Source organism: Podarcis muralis, chromosome 1 (genome assembly GCF_964188315.1).
Source record: "Podarcis muralis chromosome 1, rPodMur119.hap1.1, whole genome shotgun sequence".
NCBI classification, from domain to species: Eukaryota; Metazoa; Chordata; class Lepidosauria; order Squamata; family Lacertidae; genus Podarcis; species Podarcis muralis.
This window is the reverse complement of record NC_135655.1, coordinates 34,137,512-34,160,618: the sequence shown is the minus strand read 5'-3', so window position 1 is coordinate 34,160,618 and position 23,107 is coordinate 34,137,512. Positions and strand designations below refer to the sequence as shown.

The 23,107-nt window shown below is 41.9% G+C and overlaps 1 protein-coding gene and 1 long non-coding RNA gene across 11 annotated transcripts in view; one reads left to right on the top strand and one right to left on the bottom strand.

Annotated features, from left to right (window-relative positions):
- The first annotated feature begins 313 nt into the window (after positions 1-313).
- Positions 314-20,209, top strand: LOC144327268 (uncharacterized). Of its 2 annotated transcripts, XR_013392258.1 has the most exons (5): positions 314-490; positions 958-1,031; positions 2,904-5,152; positions 12,912-13,050; positions 20,058-20,209. It is a non-coding gene; the product is annotated as an uncharacterized LOC144327268 (long non-coding RNA). The 2 variants fall into 2 exon arrangements; XR_013392257.1 differs by lacking the exon at positions 958-1,031 and having other exon boundaries at positions 20,058-20,208.
- Positions 3,500-23,107, bottom strand: part of BAZ1A (bromodomain adjacent to zinc finger domain 1A) — a 43,319-nt gene continuing 23,711 nt past the window's right edge. For 5 of the 9 annotated variants that reach the window (XM_077925990.1, XM_077925987.1, XM_028720815.2 and 2 more), the window contains 13 exons: positions 22,289-22,399; positions 21,643-21,767; positions 20,297-20,902; positions 18,353-18,516; positions 16,411-16,565; positions 14,569-14,717; positions 13,469-13,546; positions 9,113-9,360; positions 8,791-9,020; positions 7,612-8,096; positions 6,806-6,948; positions 4,768-4,855; positions 3,500-4,439 (listed from right to left, as the gene is read on the bottom strand). In XM_077925990.1, the coding sequence (XP_077782116.1) occupies positions 4,249-4,439; positions 4,768-4,855; positions 6,806-6,948; positions 7,612-8,096; positions 8,791-9,020; positions 9,113-9,360; positions 13,469-13,546; positions 14,569-14,717; positions 16,411-16,565; positions 18,353-18,516; positions 20,297-20,902; positions 21,643-21,767; positions 22,289-22,399 (2,773 nt within the window). In that variant the 3' untranslated portion in view covers positions 3,500-4,248. The remainder of the gene's footprint in view (positions 4,440-4,767; positions 4,856-6,805; positions 6,949-7,611; positions 8,097-8,790; positions 9,021-9,112; positions 9,361-13,468; positions 13,547-14,568; positions 14,718-16,410; positions 16,566-18,352; positions 18,517-20,296; positions 20,903-21,642; positions 21,768-22,288; positions 22,400-23,107) is intronic. The other 4 variants (XM_077925994.1, XM_077925989.1, XM_028720853.2 and 1 more) reach the window with 2 other exon arrangements.

Sequence of the window (23,107 nt, the reverse complement as noted above, 5' to 3'; positions counted from 1 at the left end):
GCCGCAGTCTCGCCCACATCCCCTCCGCAGCCCACGGAGAGGAGGCGAGCTGAGGGCGGCCGCGCGGCGACGGCGCTTTCCAGTCGCCTCAGCTGCTCGCTCGCTCGCCTCCCTCTCCCGGTGCTGCTTCGTTTCGGCTGTTTCTCCCTCCTCCGCTGCGCGGCCAAGCCAAGCCGCAGACTGAGGGGGAGCCGCGGAGGTGGCCGCGAAGCTGCTGCTGCAGCCGCCGGCGCTCCCCGGGAGGGAGCGGCCCACCGGGGCACCGCCTGGAAGCAGCGGGCGCTCTTGCAGCTGCCTCCAGCCTGGCCTCCTCGCTCAGCTGAGGGAGCCGTGAGGAAGGAGGACCAGCTGCTTCCCTCTCCGCGCTCTCGACGGAGCGAGAGGGCCGGGGAGCAAGCGCAGGCGGCAGCTCTTCGCAGACAGGCAACTGTCGACTATTCTTTCTACTTCATTGCAATGATATCCCGCCGTTTTCTGCTGGGAGCTCAAGGTGACGTACCTGGTTCTTCCCCCCTCCTGAATTAATCCCCACTGCAACCCTGTGAGGTTGGTTGGGCTGAGAGGCAGTGGCCCGCTCAAGGTCACCCAGTAAGCTTCATGGCCGAGTGAGGATTTGAACCCTGCTCCCATGGGCGTAGCCCGGATTTATGTCGGGGAGGGCAGGCTTTATGTTGCGCCGGCAGAACCTCAGGTAAGTATTTTTATTGATTTAGGGGGGGCGGTTGCCCCCCTTGGCTAGGGGGCATAGGTATGCCTGCTTCCCATCTTAGTTCGATACTGTAACCACTGTACCACACTGTACTGCACCGGCTCTTCTGAGTGCTTCTGTGAACAGCCAGCACTTGAGTTTGGCCCACCTTGTGACTTAAAGAGAAGGGGCAACAGAGTTGCTGAAGGAGTGAAGGCACCTGCGTCAGATGGAGCACCAAATAACAGAGGCATGCCTTTCATTTTTAGCTTAGATCGCTCTCTTGACTAAAGGGACTAACAGAAAAAAACATCAACGGCTAAGGCAAAGTACCAGAATGAAGGTAGGCACACAACAAGATGTAGCATACCGTATTTTTCGCTCCATAAGGCGCACCTAGTTTTTAGAGGGGGAAAGCAAGGAAAAAAATGACCCCCCCCAGCCCCAAAGAGCAGTGGACAGACTGCTTCTCGGGGCTGCCAGGGAAGCCTGGGTCCCCCCCCCCCCAGCCCCAAAGATCAAAGAAGCCAAGACAGCAAGCGGGATCCATCGTTTATAATGGCTTTATAAAAGTATAAAGTTATGCCTATGCTTGACCTGTACAAAAATGCAATGCCCATGGGTGCTTTACAGACAGGTGAGATTCTCTTGTGGTCCATTTAAATTTTTGCAGCATACCTCACATTAATAGGTAAATGAAACGAACATACTTACAAGCACATTGTTGCTCATGCCCAAGACTTCAGCCACAGTTTTCAGGAGTACTTATCCTGCTCAGCAATCCATCTGTCTGCAGATTAGATACCTTCCAAACAGTGATAGGTAACCTCTGGCCCTCCAGATGTTGTTGGACTCAGAATCTTAAGAGTTGGAAGGGACCCCAAGGGTCATGTAGTTCAACCCCCTGCAACGCAGGAATCTCAGCTAAAGCATCCAAGACACATGGCCATCCAACCTCTGCTTAAAAGCTCCCTCTTGTGGAAGTCTGTTCCACTGACAAACAGCTCCTACTGTCTTCTCGAATGTTTAGTCAAAATCTCCTTGAAGCCATTGCAACGAGTCCTACTTTCCAGAGCAGAAAACAAGCATGCTCCCTCTTCCATGTGCTAGCACTCAAGTTATTTGAAGAAAGCTATCATATCTACTCTGTTTCCTCTTTTCCAGGCTAAACATACCCCGCTCCTTCAAGCACTCCTCATAAGGCTTAGTTTCCAGACCCTTGATCATCTTGGTTGCCCTCTTCTGCACACGTTCCAGCTTGTCAACATTCTTCTTAAATTGTGCTGCCCAGAATTGGACACAGTATTCCAAGTGTGGTCCTAAGGCAGAATAGAGTGGTACTATTACTTCCCTTGATCTGGACACTGTATTTCTATTGATGCAGCCTAAAATAGCATTAGCTTTTTTTGCTGCTGCATCACACTGTTGACTCATGTTAAGCTTGTGGTCCACCAAGACCCCTAAATCCTTTTCACATGTACTGCTAGTAAGCCAGGCAGTGTTCTTTTATCTTAAAAAAAAATGTTTAGGGGTACTCTCATTTTGACTCAAGAAAATCACAATTTTATAGTTCGAATTGGGAAAAATACAGTAAATGGACAAAAGTAGAGATTCACAAAATGTTTAGGGGTATGCGTACCCCTGCATCTCCCCAGAAAAAAAGCACTGAAGCTAGGTGTCCCCCATCCTATATTTGTGTACCTGGTTCTTCCTGCCTAAGTGCCTTACGTTTGTCTCTATTGAAATTCATTTTGTTAGCTTGTGCCCGGTTCTCCAATCTGTTAAGGTCATTTTAAATTCTGATTCTGTCTTGCGTGGCATTAGCTACTCCTATTTTAGTGTCATCTGCAAATTTGATGAGCATCCCCTCAATTCCTTCATCCAAGTCATTTATAAAGACATAACCCTGTGGCACCCAACCTGTCACTTTTTTTCAGGATGACATGGAACCATTAATGAGTACTCAAGTTTGGTAAGTTAACCAGCTACAAATCAACCTAACAGTTATCTCATTCAACCCACATTTTACTGGCTTCCTCAAGAGAATATCATGGGGGACTTTGTCAAAAGCCTTAATGAAATCAAGATACACTGTGTCTACCACATTTCTCTGATCCACCAAGTTTGTAATTCCATCAAAAAAAGGAATCAGATTGGTCTGGCATGACATTTTTGAGAAACTCATGCTGAATCTTTGTTGAATTATCTCTTCTAGGACCTTCCCTGGTATCGATGTTAAGCTCCAACTCTAATTAGTTTCAAGGCATCAAGGCCAATGGTCTGAGATGATGGAAATTGTAGTCCAGCAACTTCTAGAAAACCACAGACTTGTTATGTTATGTTTGTAATTATGTAATTTTAACATGTTGTAAACTGCTCTGTTTTAACTTTGGAAAGGCAGCATACAAATAAAATGACTGATTGACTGAATTGAGTAACTCACATTTGGGCTACTGTATTCTGATAACAAAGTATGAGAATTGACTGTTACTAGAAACCTTATGTTTCTGGTCTTTTGTACAGAGGCAAATTTCCAAGTCACCCAAGATTAATATTGAGGCAAAAGTTTTTTTGTTTTACTTTATTGACAAAAAGTTTTAGAAAAAATTAAATAAGTAGTTTTCAAGACATCTGCAGGAGTAGTATGGACACGGGTATTGGAATAGTTCATCATGACAGATCTGCAAACATTAAAGGATCACAAATCAATTAAGAAATGCTGCTGATAGAATCAACAAGTGGCAAGTCCTGTTATCTATTCTTGCTTCACCCAAGAACTGGGCAGCCACTAGTATACAGATAAGCAAGTAGTACTTTGAAAAATGTTTCACTTTATTTTTTACACTCAGAAGTTGTACAAATAAACTTTCAGTTTTGCTGTAAGAACTGCCAGGTAGAGGACAATTAACTGATCATGAGAGGTTTAAACAACTAAACACAGAGTAAACAGGAAATTAATGAATTCTTTATCCTCCAAGTAAATTTTTTTATAAATACAAAAACAAATCCACAAATTATTTGAATGCTAAATAAATATCTACTTAATAAAGTCAGACTGAATTTCTCCAACCAGCACCAGCACACTAATTTAAATGATAAAAAGGTGTACTCATTCACTTGTAGTGTCAAAACTTTGTGCTCAAGTGACTTCAGATGTCCACTGCGTTGCAGATGACTGTTTTAGCCTAGGTAGAACCCTCACAAGACAATGCCACAGCTCCTACAAGATCTAAACAATATAATAATATTATCTGGTGCTGAAGAAAAATATTTCTGGAAGGTATTTTGACACAAAATGGTCATTAAAAGTACAAAAGCTACTGTAAACCAGTACTGTATTCAAAACACATCGATCAAAGTTATTAGTCACTGAACAAAACTGTAGCAAAGGTAATCTTTCCTACATTCTCCTGAGTGCTTAATAATTGAGAACATAGTGCAGGTCACACTTCCAAGGTGTGACAGATGTTATTGCTTTCTATGGCTGCATGATTTAAATATTTCATTTCCATGAAAATATAAGAGGATTCCTCTAATAGAAGTCCTTTAAAAGGAAGACGTTAGATTCGGGATTTTTTGGCTGCTGGAGCAGCACGGTCCATGTAACTAGAAGTAAGAGGAAGTCCAAGCTTGTGAGCCTGAACACGGAAAAAATCCTGAAGTCTTGTTCCAGCCTTTGCTTCACTTGTATTGCGTGGGTTATACTCAAAGCAGTTTGAAAACATCAGTTCAATGTCTTCAATGAATTCTGCTGTAAGGAAGAAAAAACAAATACACATTTAGTCCATAATGTTATAAAAATTATAGATAATCCCAAAATCAATGTTTCCTAGACAAAGACACCACCACCATTACGGTGGATTACTTTGGCTCACAAGAGAGTATTCTCACATTTCAGCTAGAGGTAAATAATGTTCAAGTGTGTATTGTTCAATATGCTGAATGCCCACTGCTGGGAGCATAACTCCTAATGCTCCACTGTTTCAGAATAACATAAAACTAAAGTCATTCAGATGCCTTGTAAATTAAACTGTGTTTAAAGCAACAGAAATAGAATTATTTTAGAAAACTTTACTTACAAGCTAGTTTGTATTCACATTTGTTGACTTTTTCACGGATTATGTTTAAGGCAATAGGTTTTTTGATAATATCATAGTAGTCTGGTACCTGCATTTGGGTAAAGAAGTACATTTTTTAAAAATGCAGAGAGAAAGAGCAAAAAAGTACAATCAAAATATTTTTCATGATTTTTAGGCAATAAATCAAGAGACCTCATTCAGAAGTTAAATCTTTTTAATCTGCCCACCGAAACAGGCAGTCCTGCCTTTTTCTGAATATCAGGAATGTGTGAGTTTGACCAAACTGTGGGAGGCAGTGGAAGACAGGAGTGCATGGCGCCCTCTGGTCCATGGGGTCACAAAGAGTTGGACACGACTAAACAACAACAACAGCAGCAGTTACAAGGTATGTATTTTACATATTTCCAATCCATCGTCTCTTAAGAACAGGTCAATAGATCAGCCTGGTTTCAAAACTGTGCAGTACAGAATCATGTCCTGAATTTGTATGCACTTTTCATTGTTCAATGTTCAAAAAGTGGAACAGCTGGTTCTCACCTGAAGGGTGTTTCTAGGTGATTAACAGGCAACATGGCTGGGTAACATCGCCATCTTGTGGCCATTACATTGTTTTACAATACAAGTCAATTTAAACTTATGAGTATTTTTCCTAATAATGTTTCCCTTTCTGGATCTATTAAATCTGTTCCTGCAGTTTGTCATTCACTGGACCAAGTTAAAATGCAAAACATCAGTTTGCATTTCCTGTCTTCAGTTGCAAGGTGGTGACATTACCCATCCATGGTGTGTGTTCAGCTACTTCCCGATAATCGCTGAGCTATGAATAAAACAGAAAATGCTGAACCTGGAGTTAACAAGCTCCCTCTTCACACAGCCAACAACAGAAGCCTTTCTGAATTTCATGACCCAACACTGACTTTGCTGAACTGTCTCTTACACTTCCATTGTCATAGCATTGAAATAAGGATTGGAGAAAAGTCAATCCCTCTGGCATTAGCACTACATTAGCCCGTAAAGGTAAAGGGACCCCTGACCATTAGGTCCAGTTGCGGACGACTCTGGGGTTGCGATGCTCATCTCGCTTTATTGGCTGAGGGAGCCGGCGTACAGCTTCCGGTCATGTGGCCAGCATGACTAATCCACTTCTGGCGAACTAGAGCAGCGCACGGAAACACCGTTTACCTTGCCGCCAGAGCGGTACCTATTTCTCTACTTGTACTTTGATGTGCTTTCAAACTGCTATGTTGGCAGGAGCAGGGAGCAAGCAACGGGAGCTCACCCCATCGTGGGGATTCGAACCGCCAACCTTCTGATAGACAAGCCCTAGGCTCTGTGGTTTAACCCACAGCGCCACCCACGTCCCTTACATTAGCCCATTTTGTTGTTGTTGTTGTTTAGTCGTTGCTGACCCTGAGCCAGACATCCTGGAGAGTGAAGTCAAATGAGCCTTAGAAAGCACTGCAAATAACAAGGCCAGTGAAAGTGATGGTATTCCAGCTGAACTATTTAAAATTTTTAAAAGATGATGCTCTTAAGGTGCTACACTCAATATGCCAGCAAGTTTGGAAAACTCAGCAGTGGCCAGAGGATTGGAGAAGATCAGTCTACATCCCAATCTCAAAGAAGGGCAGTGCCAAAGAATGTTCCAACTACCGCACAATTGCACTCATTTCACACGCTAGCAAGGTTATGCTTAAAAGGTAGGCTCCAGCAGTATGTGGACCGAGAACTCCCAGAAGTGCAAGCTGGATTTAGAAGAGGAGGAGGAACCAGAGACCAAATTGCAAACATGCGCTGGATTATGGAGAAAGCTAGAGAGTTCCAGAAAAACATTAGCCCATATATTCCACCAATTTTACATCTTCAAAATAGGCGAGGCATACCCAAGTTATTATAGTAACTTGGGTATTTTAGTTCTAGATATGACTCAAATGTAGAGATTGAATTTCAGAAGTATTTTTCTATTCTTCCTCTTTTTGACTATTCCTGGTTTGTCAGTAAATGTCACTTTTTACTAAAATGGACCCAATCTATTTACCTGGATTTTGGACACTAGTTTCATAAAAGGCCAGCTGTCATCGTGACGCACCAATTCCACAACAAGCTGCTCAAACGCAGACAGTTCATGAACTCCACCCTGACGTCCTGAACTTCTCCTATTCAAAGGCATTGGAGACGGCTCTGGGGAAAAACAAATTGTTTAAGAAATACATTATGCAGTAAGAGTATGAAAAGCCACAGGATACAATAACAAACCTCCCTAGTTCTACATCCGTTTTGCCATGCTTTAAGGCCAATTCACATTACTTTTACATATACCAGAGATTTCCAAACTGTATATTGTGACACGTTAGCGTATCGACTGCAGTGTGTAGGTATGTCACACGAATGCTCCCCGTGCTCCTCCCAGGGCTGGAAAGGGGTTAGTTTAAGCTCCAGTTTGCTAGTAAAACTGAATTACTATGTCGCGAAATGATGCATGTCTAAAAAGTAGGGTTGCCATACGTCCTGGAATTCCCAGACATCTCTTCTTCTGGGGGCCTTACATGCCCATCTGGGAGGAATTTTGCATTTTAAGCCAAATGTCCTGGATTTTGGGACACTGGTTAATGCGATGGTTGTGGTGGGCATTGGTGGCTCGGGCTCGGTGGCGGCAGAAGGGCCCTAAAAAAGCTCAACAACCTTAACAACCTTTTGTGCCAGATTTTTACCTCTTGAAATATGGCAAAACCCCACTGAAAAGTATGTCACCAACATGAAAAGTTTGGAGAGCTCCGATATATACTATGATGGAAACTTCTGAATTCATTCTACAGCCAATATTATTTTAAGGATTCAACATACCTGTAGATAGTCGTTTCCTACCCCTCTTTTTGGGCTCTGTGTCTTGAGGAGAATTTTTTACAATAGGAATGGGAGAACTTTTCTTTTCCTTTGAATCTGTAGCATCAACAATTCTGAAGCCGAGAGAACTGGAAGGACTACTCTCTGGAGTATTATCTGCTGTCTTCCTTCCTCGGCGTCGCCTCTGGGGACTGGTCAACTCTATAAATGTGTCTGCTTGTAGCAAATCTCGATTCTGGCGAGTTGTACGGCTGCTAAGTCTTGATGATTTTGCTACTGATGAAGGAGCAGACCTTGTCTTTCTTATGCCCTTCCCAGTAGCTTTACTTGCAAATCCGGTTTGCTTAGGTGTATTCTGCTGACTCCGGGAACTGTATCTTCCAGTACTCTGACGCTGGCTGTATTGACCTGAGATGCTGGTTGCAAGTTTTGCAGCTCTTGTTCTTAAAGCAAGTTTTACTTGAGGTTTTCTTGATTTGGATAAGCTGTAAGAAGTTACAAGTATCAATTTCTGTGATACAACTAGTATCTTTGATCCTCTCTATTCTTCAAAGTTGTGAATTTAGCACTCAATTAACCATTTTAGACGGATACATTTGCACTGTCTCAATAACTGTCAGGTTACCAATTATAGAATGACAAATTCTTCTTTGCAAATTTAAAACTAAGAAGCTACCCATAGTTATCCTATCTTAATTGCAAGTACACACCCTAAACAAAACTCTATACCCCTGGGTGATTCCATATCAAGTGATCCAGCTTTCTTACCTCATGTTGTCCAATTTTCTTAATATTTTGTACACTTGTTGAATGATCAAAACCTTTAAAGCTCAGCCCAGGGTTGAAATACGTCAGAGCCAAAAACACCAATCTCTTCAGAACTTCATGGGCTTTAATATACAGTATGTCACATGATGGGCTTACTTAAAATATATGTACAAAATATTTGTTAAAAATGTGATCCCATTGAGATCCCAAGATGACATTTGCAGGTAGCTCTTAGAAATATTAAATAATACATTTCCTGGAAATTTGTAATCATATTTTTTAAAATCACTTTTAACAAATCAAAATTTTGTACCTTAAATTTAAAATTTTAAGTAAGCCGACCATGTGACATATCATATTAAAGGCTGTGAGAATTCTGCATGGACAGAGCCAGCTTGGTGGCTGATTTACCTTTCATCATCCTCTTCTTGAGAATCAGAGTTGTCCTCATCCTCTTCATCTTCATCACCTTCTTCCTCACTATGTCCAGTATCTTCATAACTGGTTTCATCTTCCTCCTCTTCAACCTGTTCTTCGGCCTCTTCATCACTTTCCACAGAAGGTCTCTGTCGGGATGAGAGGCGTCTGGAACGCTGCTTTGGTCGACATTCTGGGCAAAACCAGTCTCCATCGGGAACAACCTAACAAAGAGGCAGCATGCCTTTGTAAAATGCAACTACTACTTATGGTTACAATTTAAAAACAAAACAAAGCAAAGCAAAATTTGAATTACCTTGAGCTTTGGTCTTATACAGTAAATGTGATAGCCTCGATCACAGACATCACACAGCACCATGCATTCAGCATCTCCTTTCTTTCTGCACATTTTGCAGCGAGCATTTAAGATAGATTTGGACCAGATTACACTTCGCTCTAGTGTTGAGAGGTGGAGGAAGACTTGAGAGAGGCTAGCAGAAGACAGAAGTGATTCTCTCCAACGGTCCAAGACTGTTTTATGTGAACGGCCACCATCGCTGGCATCTTTACAAGAAAGAGTGATAAAGAACAATTACGCTGCAAACCTCCCAATAATTGTATTCATTATACAAAAACAACTTATTCCTAGAATTAGAGGCCGGGTCCTCTTATGAATCAGAAACTGGCTAAGTAACCTATGGGCAGGGGGAGAGATGAAAAGCAGGTTTCTGCTGCCTCTTTAATGAGGTAGGAATAGATTTGACAGTTCTCCCAATGGAGGGAAGAAAGGAATAGGATCTTCCAACAACATGAGTTGGGTGGTGCTACTTAACTTGTTCATAAATGAAAAGGAGTTAGGGGTGGGTTAAAAGGCAGACAAATTTGCAAACACTACCAAATTGTAGCTCACCTGGGGAACAGGGAACAGCTCCAAAGGGATCTCATTCCAAACATGGGCAACAAAACGGAAAATGAGATTCAGCAAGAAAAAAGTGAGGCATACTGGGCCCAAAAAATCCTAAATTCACATATACACTGATTTGGGATATGAACTGGCCGTGGAATTTCTAAGAAAGCCTATCTCTTGATAGGGAGAGGTGTCTTATTACCGTATTTACTCGAGTCTAATGCGCCATTGAATCTAATGCGCACCTCCATTTCAGAACCTTGAAACCAAAAAAAAGCATTTGTTGGCGAATGTAAATGTGCCATCGAATCTAATGCGCACCTTAATTTTTGCAACATAATTTGGCCAAAAAAAGTGAACATTAGATTTGAGAAAATACGGTATGTCACCCAATGGATTGGTTCCTGTTCAGATACTCATCCAGTCAGCCTTGCCTTCCTCTAGTGGTGCATTTCGTTCCAAGTCCACATTTCCATTTTTATTTCTGCTGCTTATTTTTAATTTTTATTTTCTTTTTACTTTTGCAAACTTCCCTAAACATGGCGATATATTTCTCCTTTTCTCAATCACCCCATTTTGGCTATAATCCTGCTGGCACTCACCACATGAGTTTGCTATTAGAAGACATGATGATTAAATAAATAAATCATAAAAATGGAATCAAATTATAAATATACAGGGCATATCACTTACAGACAACTGGGTGTTCATTGTAAGGACCAATAATATGAAAACTGATTATTAAAGTTACAAGTTGCCTGATGCCTTCCAATCATAATAAAAGACAAGAGAATATCCTCACTCTTCCAAAGACAGACACAAACACGCACGCGCGCACGCGCGCACACACACACACACACACACACAGTGCGCATTTCCCAATAAGCAATTCATCCATTCAGGAAATGATGTATAGGCACTTGGGTGATAATCCTTTTTGAAGCTTCATTACCCTCAACAAATAAGGATTTAGCTGCTTATAAGGCAATAAAAGCTCCAAGAATTTGCAGAGAATCATAGAGTCTGAGAATTGTAGAGTTGGACCCAGAGGGTCATTTAGTCCAACCCCCTGCAATGCAGGAATCTCATCCATGACAGAAGGCCACCCAACCTCTGCTTATAAACCTCCAATGAAGAACAGTCCACCACCTCTTGAAGGAATCTGTTCCACTGTGGAACATCTCTTATTGCCATACAGTTCTTCCTGATGTTTAGTCAGAATCTCCCTTCCTGTAACTTGAATCTTTTGGCTCAGGTACTAGCCTCCAGAGCAGGAGAAAACAAACTTACTCAAATTAGGGGACCTTCTCTCCTCCTTTCAGTTAACTTGCACTCTCTTCCCCAAACCCAAACTGTCCGTTTCCTTAATTCCTGTTCCTTTTATGTCCACTTCTTCCTCTATTACAGCTTCCCTCTTTTATCCCCTTCCTCTCTACTCCCAGTTTATTCTTATTTTAAAATATTAATATTTTCTCTTTCTAATTTATTTCAGTGAACTCTCCAGTTCCTTGCCCTCAGGTGCCCCCCCCCCCCCGGACAACTTTTCCATTTCCCAGCCACCTTTACTCAGTTCCCCCTTCTCCACCCACCCAGGCACACTGGTTCTCCAGTTCCTGCATCACTGCTCAATGCCTCATTCTTCCGAGTAGAAGAGATGGCTATCACCTAGGAGTCAGTCAGGGCAGACTTCCTGGCTTGGTGGCAGACCAGGCACAAAGTCGGAAGACTTAGGGGTGGGGGTTGAGGAAGAAAGAAGGGGAAGGCCAGAAGGTACAGCAACCACCAGGTGCTTCTTCTTTCTCTCGGTACAACCATCCCTTTTGCCCCCCTCCTTCCTTCCCCTCCATCTCTGGCACCAACCACACTGTCTATTCATTACCCCATCTTTCTTGCTTGCTTCCACTCCGACTTTGAATGCTTCAGCCTCCCTCTCTAACCAGCTTCTGCTCCCACATGTGCTCATGCATTGCACAGACCTACTGCTGACAGCTAGAGGCAGGGTATGCAAATGAGGAGCCACTGGGCAGACTGCAGCACTGATAGCGCCTAGGTTGTCCTGGTACACAAGCTACACTGGAGACAAGTTCTAAATGACTTGATACCAGATTATACAAAGGACTACCTCTAACTGTATCAACTTGCCCATTCCCTCAAGATCAAGAGGAGAGGGCCTGCTGCAAGCTTCGTTCATTTGGAATACAAGCAAGGCCTTCTCTGTGGCCAAGTCCTGATTCTGGATTACCAGCTGGCACGATCACCTGTTACATTTGGGTCAAGCTAAAGTTCTCTTTGTTCTAACAAGCTTTTGGTTTGTCAAACACTTGAATGCCTATTGCTGGTTTTCTATTGTTTCGCGGTTTCTTTAACTTCTTAAGTTTATCTTATATAATTTCATGAGCATTCTATTTTTTATGATTTTTGTTGCAAGTCACCATGAGTGCCTCACATTAAGGCAGAAGAGTGAGCTCAAAATGTTTTAAACAAAAAGGACATGAGTGGCCACATTTGTACATATAGCTTATGGTTTGTTGTGAACACGGATATTGTTCTTCCCCTAGTGCAGTGGTTCCCAACCTTTCTTGGCCATGCCCCACCTAAGCATCTTTAAAATCCTGATGCCTCCCACCCCCCACCCCGTGACATAATTCTTATTCAAAAAGTGAACTCCTATTCACATGGAGCAAGCCTAAAAGGCCATTCACTGTTAACTCATCCCTGAATTGTGCCCCCCCCAAAATATATCAGATTGCCCCCCTGTGGTGTGTGTGCCCCACATTGGGAACCACGGCCCTAGTGCAAGTGGAGGGAATAAAACATGATCCCTGACTGAGCGCTGCGTCTCAGATGGGGATCCTGGCTTGTTTCATACGAACAAACCATGACTGGGTAGCCGAGAACAACTTTGGGCTTCCCAATCATAGTCTGAAGCGAAGCAACCACAATCCTTTAATTCATATGTAGCACTATGTCAAGCAACATGGTTTGTCACTCTACTTGTGCTAACGGAGAAGTGAAATGGGAGCTGTCTGCTTTCACGGTAAACCATTGACTACAGTTTATTGCAACATGCAAATGCAGCTGCCCAAGTAGAAGGAGATTCCTCTCCGTTAGTGCAGTGTTTTAGGTGCGCTAGAGAACTTGCTCAGTATCAATAGTGAAGCAGATATTGAGTTAGGGGCAGTGTAACCCTGTCCTGACTTTTTTCTAGTTATCACTACCTTCACAGAGGAAAACTTTGATTTCAGAAGGCACTGAACCAGCTCAAGATATATGGTTGGATTTCAGTTTGGCTACAGAGATCGCTGTAGCATTAGGAATCTTTTACGGGTCAAGACACCAAAATAAAGGTAAAAGTTCAGTGAAATATTTTATCCTTAAGCTCTTCACTATTCCTTTCTAAAAAGACTTTCACAACTGTGATTCTATGTGGTGGTATCCAATAAACATTTCCAATATTACAAGCAGATTTGGCTGTGCAAGGAACTTCCCCTCCCTCTCCTTTCCCTGTCGGCCCTCTAAAACTGCTCTGGATGTTTGGAGGAAAGCAAACAACAGCTTTGGTGGGGCTTGTGGGAAGAGGGAAAGTTCTCTTATGCAGCCAAAAGTGCTCATGCTCATGGAAAGGTTTAGTTTGATACTGCCCATTATTTCAAAGCTGCATTGCTATACTCAAAAGTTGATCATGGGACTAATATACTAAAGACACCTGCAGCAGATGAAATGTAATTTTAAAAGATTAAATATGGAATAATGTCAATCATTTACCATCTTTCTGACTAGGCTGATCTTCTCTTTTCCTCCTTTTATCCCCTTTTTGGTCTCTTTTATTGTCTTCTGCATCACCTAGTGTTAAACGCATACAGTTATTTCAAGCCTGGTTTGGAAATAAACGGGAACCTTTCACTAGCATGCTCACCCTATTTCCCTAAAACTAAGCAGTTAATGTTGATATTTGGATGTGCATCAATATCCAGAGCTGTGTTACATCACGTCTCTTCACATGATCTATTAGCACATTCCCAGATCAGTACAAAGGGATAGGAAGAGGTGCTTCCTATTCCAAAAGTAACCATGCATACCCTAGGCCTATGCTCACAGTACACAAGATGCTTTCTTACCATCAGGGGTATCAGCTCCTGGGGGCCGAGCCCTTTTGGGCCCCCTGAGTATTTTGGGGGTAGGGCCCACCCCCTCAATGTCCAAAAGCGCAGAGGCAAAGCACGGAGACACACGTAGTGCAGCTCTAGTAGCCCGCTCCTTCTCCTGCCACCGCAGAGGGGAAGGAGGGTCGAAGCAGCCTCCCGTCGGTGAAGGAGGAGCCCCCGTCACTGAAGCCCTGAAGGTGCCGTGTTTGGCTCCGCCTCTGGTCCCTCCTGACGTCCTGACATTGTACATGGGACATCAATGTCACGTGTGGCATCACATGCATGACATTAGCCCTCGCAATCTGGCACCTCTGCTTACCATCATTCATCATTTGCCAAGTGGATCACATTTCCCCCAACAATTATGAACACAGTGAATCAAGGAAGTGAATCTTGTGTTCAGGTGTGGCCAAACACCCACACAATCCATTCATCCCACTTTTGTGGCGGATTTATTTCAAATATGTTCCAGGCCACCTGACTCCAGATTGGCAATTCTAGAGCATTTTCATCACCATTCTTATTTTGAGTTTACTTGCCCTTCACCACCATAAGGTCCCGGGTGAGTTGCAGCAATTTAAAACACAACACAGTTTAAAGCAATTTTGCATTTGTTAAAACTTGTTCAGTACAGTAACTGGCAATTTGTCGACACATTCTTTGGACATGGACTATTCTTTTGTTCATAACCAGCACAGGGCTCTAGAAGTAGGTACATACCAAGTGGAGCTTTGAGGAATTTACGTTCAATGCCTTGCTGTATTTGAAGCAGTGCTGATGCCAAGTAATGGACAACATTATTCACGGGCTGCGGAGTGCTTGTATTAGTTGAAGCGGTGCTTCTAGGTTCAGGTTTTAATACAATCAATCTAAATTAAAGTTTAAAATTCATCAGTTTTAAACTACATATACTTTTTATATTGTATTGGTGGTGTAAGCAGAACAAGAATGTACAAACATGCATTCTGTGGACTTCATTAAAATAAATAAGCATTTGTTCCACAAGTAACCAAGTACACAAATCAAGTTTAGGTAGTGTATATGCAGAATAATAACTATGAAGTCTCTCTTGGAACTTTCATTAATACATATATAAATATTTATATTAATCTAATCACTAAGAGCGATTTCCATGGATGCTGTGCACAATGTACTAGTAACTTCTATATAGGCCTCATCCAAAGAAACGAAACTGAAACTTTTGAAGTAGTGTTTTCCAGGAGCTATGCTTTCTGCTCCAAGTAAGATCTCAAAAGAACATTACCTGATATCACCTCAACATACTCTTGTGTGTTACAAAAATCCCTAACAGGGCCACTTCACACAATTTCTTACACAATCATTTCTGTATAGCAATTGTGTATAGCCAGCATATACCAGTAATGTGTGATTAGCACACTCGTTTTCGAATATGTATTAGCCACAAAAATAAGCACTAATCACAGCCCTTAAGTACGTGAAGCAAAAAAGACCTACACACTTGATTCACCTGAGACAGAGTATCTGTGTACAAAATTTATCTTATGTGAAACTGGCCTCAGCAGTGCAAGTCAAATATGCCATCAATGGTGTTAAACATAACTTTAAACTAACAAAGAAAGAGCACAATTCTCAGGTCAGGTCAGTTAAATCAGTTATGGAAAAGCTCACACAGGTGTCATCTCAAGAAACAGAATACAGTGGTACCTTGGTTTACAACAGTCCTGTCTACGAACTATTCGGTTTACGAACTCCGCAAAACCAGATGTAGTGTTCCAGTTTGCGAACTTTACCTCAGTTTATGAACGGAAGCTGAACGGTGGAAGGGCACCAGAACGGATTAAGTTCGTAAACCGAGGTACCACTGTATTGGAAAGAAATAAGGGCTACAATATAGGTGCTTTGAGGATTTGTAAACTCCAAAACAAAAAGAAAAAATTCAGCAATTGAAAATAAAATTAGTTTAGAAATCTTATAATCCAAATACATTGATATATTTGAGTTGCGTAGATCAAACACACAATTTTAGTAATGAAAGAATGCAGCCATTATTTCACAATGAAACACCTATGCTATTTTATTGCTTCACGGAACTGAAAATAGGAATGCTGTCTCTTGACATCATAATTGGTAATAATCAAGAAGGTGTCATTTGTTCAGCAATTTCCAGAGAAAGCCAAACATCAAATATATTTAACATGATTACAGCATCACTACTAGGGCTGTGCCAAATTTTTGTCCTCAAGCGTTTTCAAAACAAAGCCATGCTTTTGAGGGTGAGTGCCTAGCTTGCCATTTTCTGCTGGAAAACAAAGTGTTGTCTTACACAAAACAAACCAGCAAAAATATAGTTTATGGATGTTGTTTGATACAATAGCACAGGAGTGGGGAACCATGTCCCAGATCCTTGGAAGAATTGGCCTTGCTAAAAATACCACAATGCAGGGAAATGCTTTTAGTTAAGAACCACCCCCCTCAAAAATTTCATTCTTCACTGGATAAAGTGGAGCAAAAGAATGAAAAGCAAACTACCCATCCCATTATTAATTTTAAATAGCACAACTAAAAGGTTGCTGGTATTACCTGTCTCTTGCAATACCTCTTGCTTGATTATCTACTTCCATCTCTTCTACGTCATCAGTCACAGTTTTCATTATACCATTTTCTTTGTTTTCATCATTTAGTAACTCGTATTGCCCACTTTCTAAGGCTGTCCTCCAAGTTTGCCTGTCTGCTACCTATAAAGCATAATACAATTATTGAAAGGCTTAAAACAAAGCTGATTTTAAAAGTTGCATTTTCAAGCAAATGGAAAATTATTAATTATTAGACCTGTTAGTCACTTGTTACCCCAAGGTCTCCAAGTGATTTATAACACATTTAAAAACATAAATATACACACATTATACCATTAAAAAATAAAAAATAATGTATTTAACAGCCACAGAGAGCTTGGCAGCACACTGAGGAAAAAAAGAGAAGTTTTTACTTGACACCAGAAAGATTTCAATAATGGTACTATGTGGACCTCACTGGGGGAGAGCATTCCACAGATGCAACTGAAAAGACCCATGCCCTTGCCACCACCCTCCAAGCTTCCCTCAGAGGGGGGACATGGAGAAGGGGTTCTGAAGAAGTTCCAAGAGTCTGTGAAGGTTCATATTGGAATAGGTGTTCCAAAAGATCCTGAGTCATAAACAGCTTCCTAAGTAAAAATCAGCACTTTGAATGTGGCTTGAAAGCATACTGGCAGCTATCATAGATGTATCAGATTTAGTGTAATAATGAACTGTTTGCCTGGAACCTGTCAACAGCTGGCCAGCTGCATTCTGCACTAACTGAAGCTTCAGAAGTGTTTTCAAAGGCAGCCCAACATAAAGCATGTTGCATCAGTTCAACCCTGAGATTACAAGAGCATAGATTACTGTAGCCAAGTTATCCTGTCCAGATAAAGTTTAGCTACCAGTCTAAGCTGATGGAAATCGCTCCACACCGCAGGGGCCATCTGTGCCTCAAGTGACAGCAATGGATCCAGGAGAATCATCAAACTACAAACTCACTCCCTTCGGAGGGAGTGTGACCCCATATAGAGCAGGCTGCCCACTATTCAGCTGGTAAGAGGAATCACCCACCAGCAGCATTTCAATCTTGTTTGTTTGAGCTTCAGTTTTGACGCTCTTCCAGTCCATTATCCAAATTAACTCACTTTCTAAATTGATTCACTTAACAAGTAAAAATCACAAGTATCCACCGTTAACAACACTAAACGTGTCCTTGGTATACAGCGAACAAAAAACAAACAAAAACCAGACACAGGAACACAGGCCTGAATCACACTGATATAGCAGAAATGCAAAATAAATTTTAAAAATGCAGAAATGCTACTGCCTCAAGTGAAACACAGGAAAGTAACTGGGGTTGCTTCAAGGAAATGGAGCTGGAAAAGGTTTTGTGAGGCGACTTCGTTCCAGGCTTCAAGCACTGGGAGAGCTAACCCCACTTTTCAGTACAGTGGTACCTCGGGTTACATACGCTTCATGTTACATACGCTTCTTGTTACAGACTCCGCTAACCTAGAAATAGTACCTCGGGTGGCGGTGCAGCAGCAGCAGCTGGAGGCCCCATTAGCTAAAGTGGTGCTTCAGGTTAAGAACAGTTTCAGGTTAAGAATGGTCCTCCGGAACAAATTAAGGACTTAACCCGAGGTACCACTGTATAATATCACAGGAGAACAAGAAATAACCAGCACTCCCTGTCTCTCTCCATCGTACAGGGTGACGAAGACAGTTTCCATACCAAAATCAGGCCGAAACCCATATTTATATGGATCTAGAAAATTTGCCTCCTCCAACAATACCTGGACCCGGCTGGCAACCACTCTCAAGAACCTTGCCCAAAAGGGGACATTTGCTATTGGTCTAAAATTATTAAGATCTTCTGGTTTGAGGGAAAGGTATTATGTCCACAGAGGTCAAGCAGGTTTTAAGGCACAATATTCATCATAAAAACACAAATAGTAAAATACCTTAATACAGCCCAAAGTTCCTTGATAGATTCTGTCTTCAATATCCAAAAGAAAGTCTCTGAGCCTCAATTCAAGCTGCTTTTCTGCAGACATCGGAGCTGCATCATATGTATTCTGTGTTTTCCCACGTACTGGATACAACTTGCTTTCATTTTGAGGTTTCTCTGTAAAAGTAACCAATACCTTCAGTAGCAGTTTCCAAACGAGCATTAAAATATAAAGAAGTTATAGCTCCTTCAAACCAAGACCAAAAGCATGCTACCTAAACAAATTGTCTAAGAGCAGTATAGACAGGTGAGTATCACCAAAGCCAATTACATTTTTTTCTCCCCAAACAAAAAATTCACATCAGCTCAAATGACCACAAATAAGGAAAGTGTAAAACCCAAGACAGCTTCAAATTAGAAGGCTGTTATTTGGAATGCAGTGGTAAATTGCTATTGCAGAGCGGCGGGGAACCTGTGGCCTGCAGGGTGGTCCAATATGTCCCATGAATCCCATTTCCCTCAAACCACACCTACCTGACAATCAACTGACTGCACTTGTGATGTCAGTTAAAGGGTGAGAGAGTGGAATTCAACCCTGCACTGAGGACACACGTTCCTAGCAGAAAACAAGCACCCACAGGTTGGTGAGAGAAGCCACCTACCTCATTTGGCCAGCAAGGGCAATTCTTCTAAGGATCTGGGACATGGTTCCCCACTTGTGTGCTATTGTATCAAACAACATCCATAAACTACAGTGGTACCTCAGGTTAAGAACTCACCGTATTTTTCGCTCCATAGGATGCACCTTGTTTTAGAGGGGGAGAACAAGAAAAAAAAAATCTCCCCTTCTCTGTTCAGCGCCCCTTCAGCAAAGCGGCAGGAGAAACAAAGCCCCTTCCATTTCTCCTCCCGTTTTGGCTGAAGGGGCGCTGCGCAGCTCTCCCTCTCTGCAGAAGCCAGGAGAGTCTTGCTGTCCCGGCTTCAGCGAAAGCAACGCGAAGCCTCCAGAGCACGGGGGGAGCGCTCCCTCTGTGCTTCGGAGACTTCGCGTTGCTATCGCTGAAGCGAAGGAGCCTGCATTCGCTCCACAGGACGCACACACATTTCCCCTTAATTTCTGGAGGGGGGAAAGTGCGTCCTATAGAGCAAAAAATACGGTAATTCATTCTGGAGGTCTGTTCTTAACCTAAAGCACCACTTTAGCTAATGGGGCCTCTTGCTGTTGCCACTGTGCCACCGCTGCATGATTTCTGTTCTCATCCTGAAGCAAAGTTCTTAACCCGATATACTATTTCTGGGTTAGCGGAGTCTGTAACCTGAAGCATATGTAACCTGAGGTACCACTGTATATTTTTTCTGGTTTGTTTTGTGTAAGACAACACTTTGTTTTCCAGCAGAAAATGGCAAGCTAGGCTATGGCTTTGAATATTACATTAAGCCATAGTTTACACTACTTTGTTTTAATGTGAATGAGCAGGTGCACACTGCTTTTTCTGTGGTGGCTCCGTTTGTGGAATGTTCTCCCCAGAAAGGCTCACCTGGCACCTTCATTGCATATCTTTAGGCATCAGGCAAAAATGTTTCTCTTTAATCAGGCCTTTGGTTCTGGCTGCTTAACATTTAAATGTGTTTGTGGGAGCAGGGGATATTGGTTTGTTTTCATTCTCGTTCTTCTTTTTAATTATGTATTTTGTGTTCACATTTTGAACTGTGAATAGGACTGGGTGATATCAGCTTTTCAACACTGCTATCACCAGCCAAACATCGTGATATAGTGACACATTGCGACGTTGAAGAGTTGAGGGAGGAGCAAGCTGCATTGGCCCTGCAAGGCACTGGGGTGAAACCGGTACTCAGCACAGGAAGGAAGGAAGGAAGGAAGGAAGGAAGGAGTGGAGAAGGTAAGGCGCAGGCAATCCCCACCCACGATATACTCCACAAAATCCAGAATATTTACCTGAAATATGGAATTTTTCTACAGCAAAACTGTCCAGTTGTTTAGATATTCTGTTTTTTTCCTGCAAAAGAATTTCCTTTAAGGCACTTTCCCTGTATCCTCTGGAATTGAGAGCTGCTAGAAGTTGGTTCAGTTGTTCCTGAGAACTGTAAAAGCACCACCGGTTTGGCTTATGTATTGGCAACGACACTTGCACAGTAGCACCAGTATGGAAATCTTGGTGACTGTTAGAGGTAGATTCTGTCTTCAAAGACTCTGAAGTTTTAGTAGCAGTCTGAGATTTATCTGCAATGTGACTCTGTACATTATTTTGAAATGAAGACGGCCGAGGCAACAACATATCTTCTGTAAGACCAGAATAGTCTTCTTCCACAAATAATCCTGGAACAGATGGGAAAACCCAGTAGCGTCGGTATAGGCGGTCCCGGCCCAAAGGAGAGATATTTGTACAGGCTGTGGCTTTCTGAATCTTTTCTGTAAGTTCCCTTTCTTTTGCTTGCTGTTCCTGTTTTAAAGCTTCTTCCTCCTCTGGAGTGAGTGGCTCACGTTTTTCACCAGTTGTCTCTATTTGCCTTGCCAGATCTTTAAAGCCATTCTGTCTTCTTCCTGAAAGAGCAAGCAAAAATGTTTTATTTCTTTATTTAATACATTACCTGGCCACTCACTGACCAAAGTGACACAACTATACATAGCACAGGTAGCTTAGAGTAGCACAAGCAGGCGTTTGCCCAAACAAATAACACAAGAAAATTTCAAGCAGGTAGCAAGATATCGTAACTTCTAAATTTTTCTTCTGCTCTTTTTGTACCATCAATCAACTAATGTCTTTATAGGCCCAATTCACAATTTTTATATGGAAATTCTGTCTTCTGCATGTTTCTGAACTAATTTCTTACATTTGCATTCCACCTCGCCTTCAAGGAGCTCAAGGAAGTGTACATGGCTCTTCTTCCTTCCTCTTTTATTTTCACAGCAACCCTGGGAGATAAGTTACACCCAAGAGCACCTAGTGAACATCATGGTTAAGTGGGTCTCCTCAGTTCTAGTCCATCACTCTAACCACTACTCTACTGTGCTGGCTCATAAAACGAGGGGAAAGGTTTTGTACCGTAGATACAAGTATTAGAAACCCATGATGGAAAAGGGTAATGAATGAGGCAGCCTTGTATCAAACTAGATCAGTGGAATTATAAATCCATAAAAAGAAATGAAGCTCTATCTAACAGGATGATGCAGGTAGTGAAGTTAACTCTACGCTTGCCTTCCATTAAAAACCCTAGAAGCAAGAATGTACAGCAATAGAAAATCAATACATAGCAATGAAAATGCACTAGAAATGAACTTACCTCCTCTTCTCTTTTTGTTTGGCACAATGTCATCTTCCTCATCTGTCATAGCATCTAAGTCTTGCTCCTTTGATTCAGTTTCTTTGCTCTCTGTGCTTGTATCAAGCTCTTCCCGCTCCTCCTCACTGATACAATAGACATACCAAAAAATATAAAGCCCTCCAAGTTCAAAGAGTTATAGGGAATTGCACATGCATAGCATATTGTAACACACCATAGAGCGGTCTGCAAAATTGCACTGTGCGCCACATTAAGAAAAAGACACACAGAATAAAGTTACTCCCACAAGCAGAGAACTCCACACTGTCCACATTTACTGGAGATGAAAACGGATCTGGCTGGGCTGGCTTTTGATAGGTCACATTTGATTTTCCAAAGTGTTTTATAATAAAGATCAATGTGCATGCGTGTGTATTGAACTCTTTTACTATGTTATCCCACCTATAGTATAAAATTTGATATATATTTAACTATTTTATCTTCCTGTGATCATATTACGTAAATATAATAACCAGAAAGCAAGATAATCTAAGAAGTTTTTATTGTTGATGGAAATATTTAAATTGAAACTGTGTACACTAACCCTAGCATATGAAATTAAGCACTTATCCTAATTATATATGTAATTATTAACAACTGATCATACCCAATTGAAACGTCAATTGCAGGATTTTTCTGCTCTTCTTTCAGTTTCTCTTGCTTCTCTTTCATCTTTAGTTCTTGTCCTTTTAGTCTTTCTTCTTTTTTCTTGCGGATTCTGATGTTATACAATACACACAGATGGTTAGTTGAAGCATACAGTGTAATCAACCCTTTCCTCTAATTACATCACTCTACTGAAAAGAACAGAGACCCAACATGCAGGAGATCCTTATGTGCATCTTGATGCACAGAAATCTCTGGATGAAGGCCATGGTACCTAATAAATATCACTAAAATAAATAGTACTAAAAGCTTATTGTTCAACAGATGAGCATATGTTTTGCACTTGAAAGGTCTGAGGTTCGTTCCCTGGCATTTACAAGCAGGGATGGGAAAGAACTCCATCTGAAACATTGAAGAGCTGCTGTCGGGCAGTATAAGGCACCTTTCCCCAAAGAAACACCTGTGGATGCCATGGCATGCTCAGATATCTTTCATTGTGTCCACACAAGGCTGTCCTCTTTTTTACAGCACACTATCAGGAACATGGAGAAATCAGGAAGCCCAAGGGGAGGAGAGAGACACAGGACAATTATTTCACTACTGTTTTGCTGAGCAGAGAAGCAGGAAGTAATTACTGCAGCTACCAGTAAAGCTATGACGAGTGGGGGCTTCTCCTACACCAGGGGGAGGCAACCTAAGGCCCATGGGCCGGATGCGACCCAATCGCCTTCTCAATCCGGCCTGCGGATGCTCTGGGAATTGGTGTTTTTACATGTGTAGAATGTGTCCTTTTATTTAAAATGCATCTCTGAGTTATTTC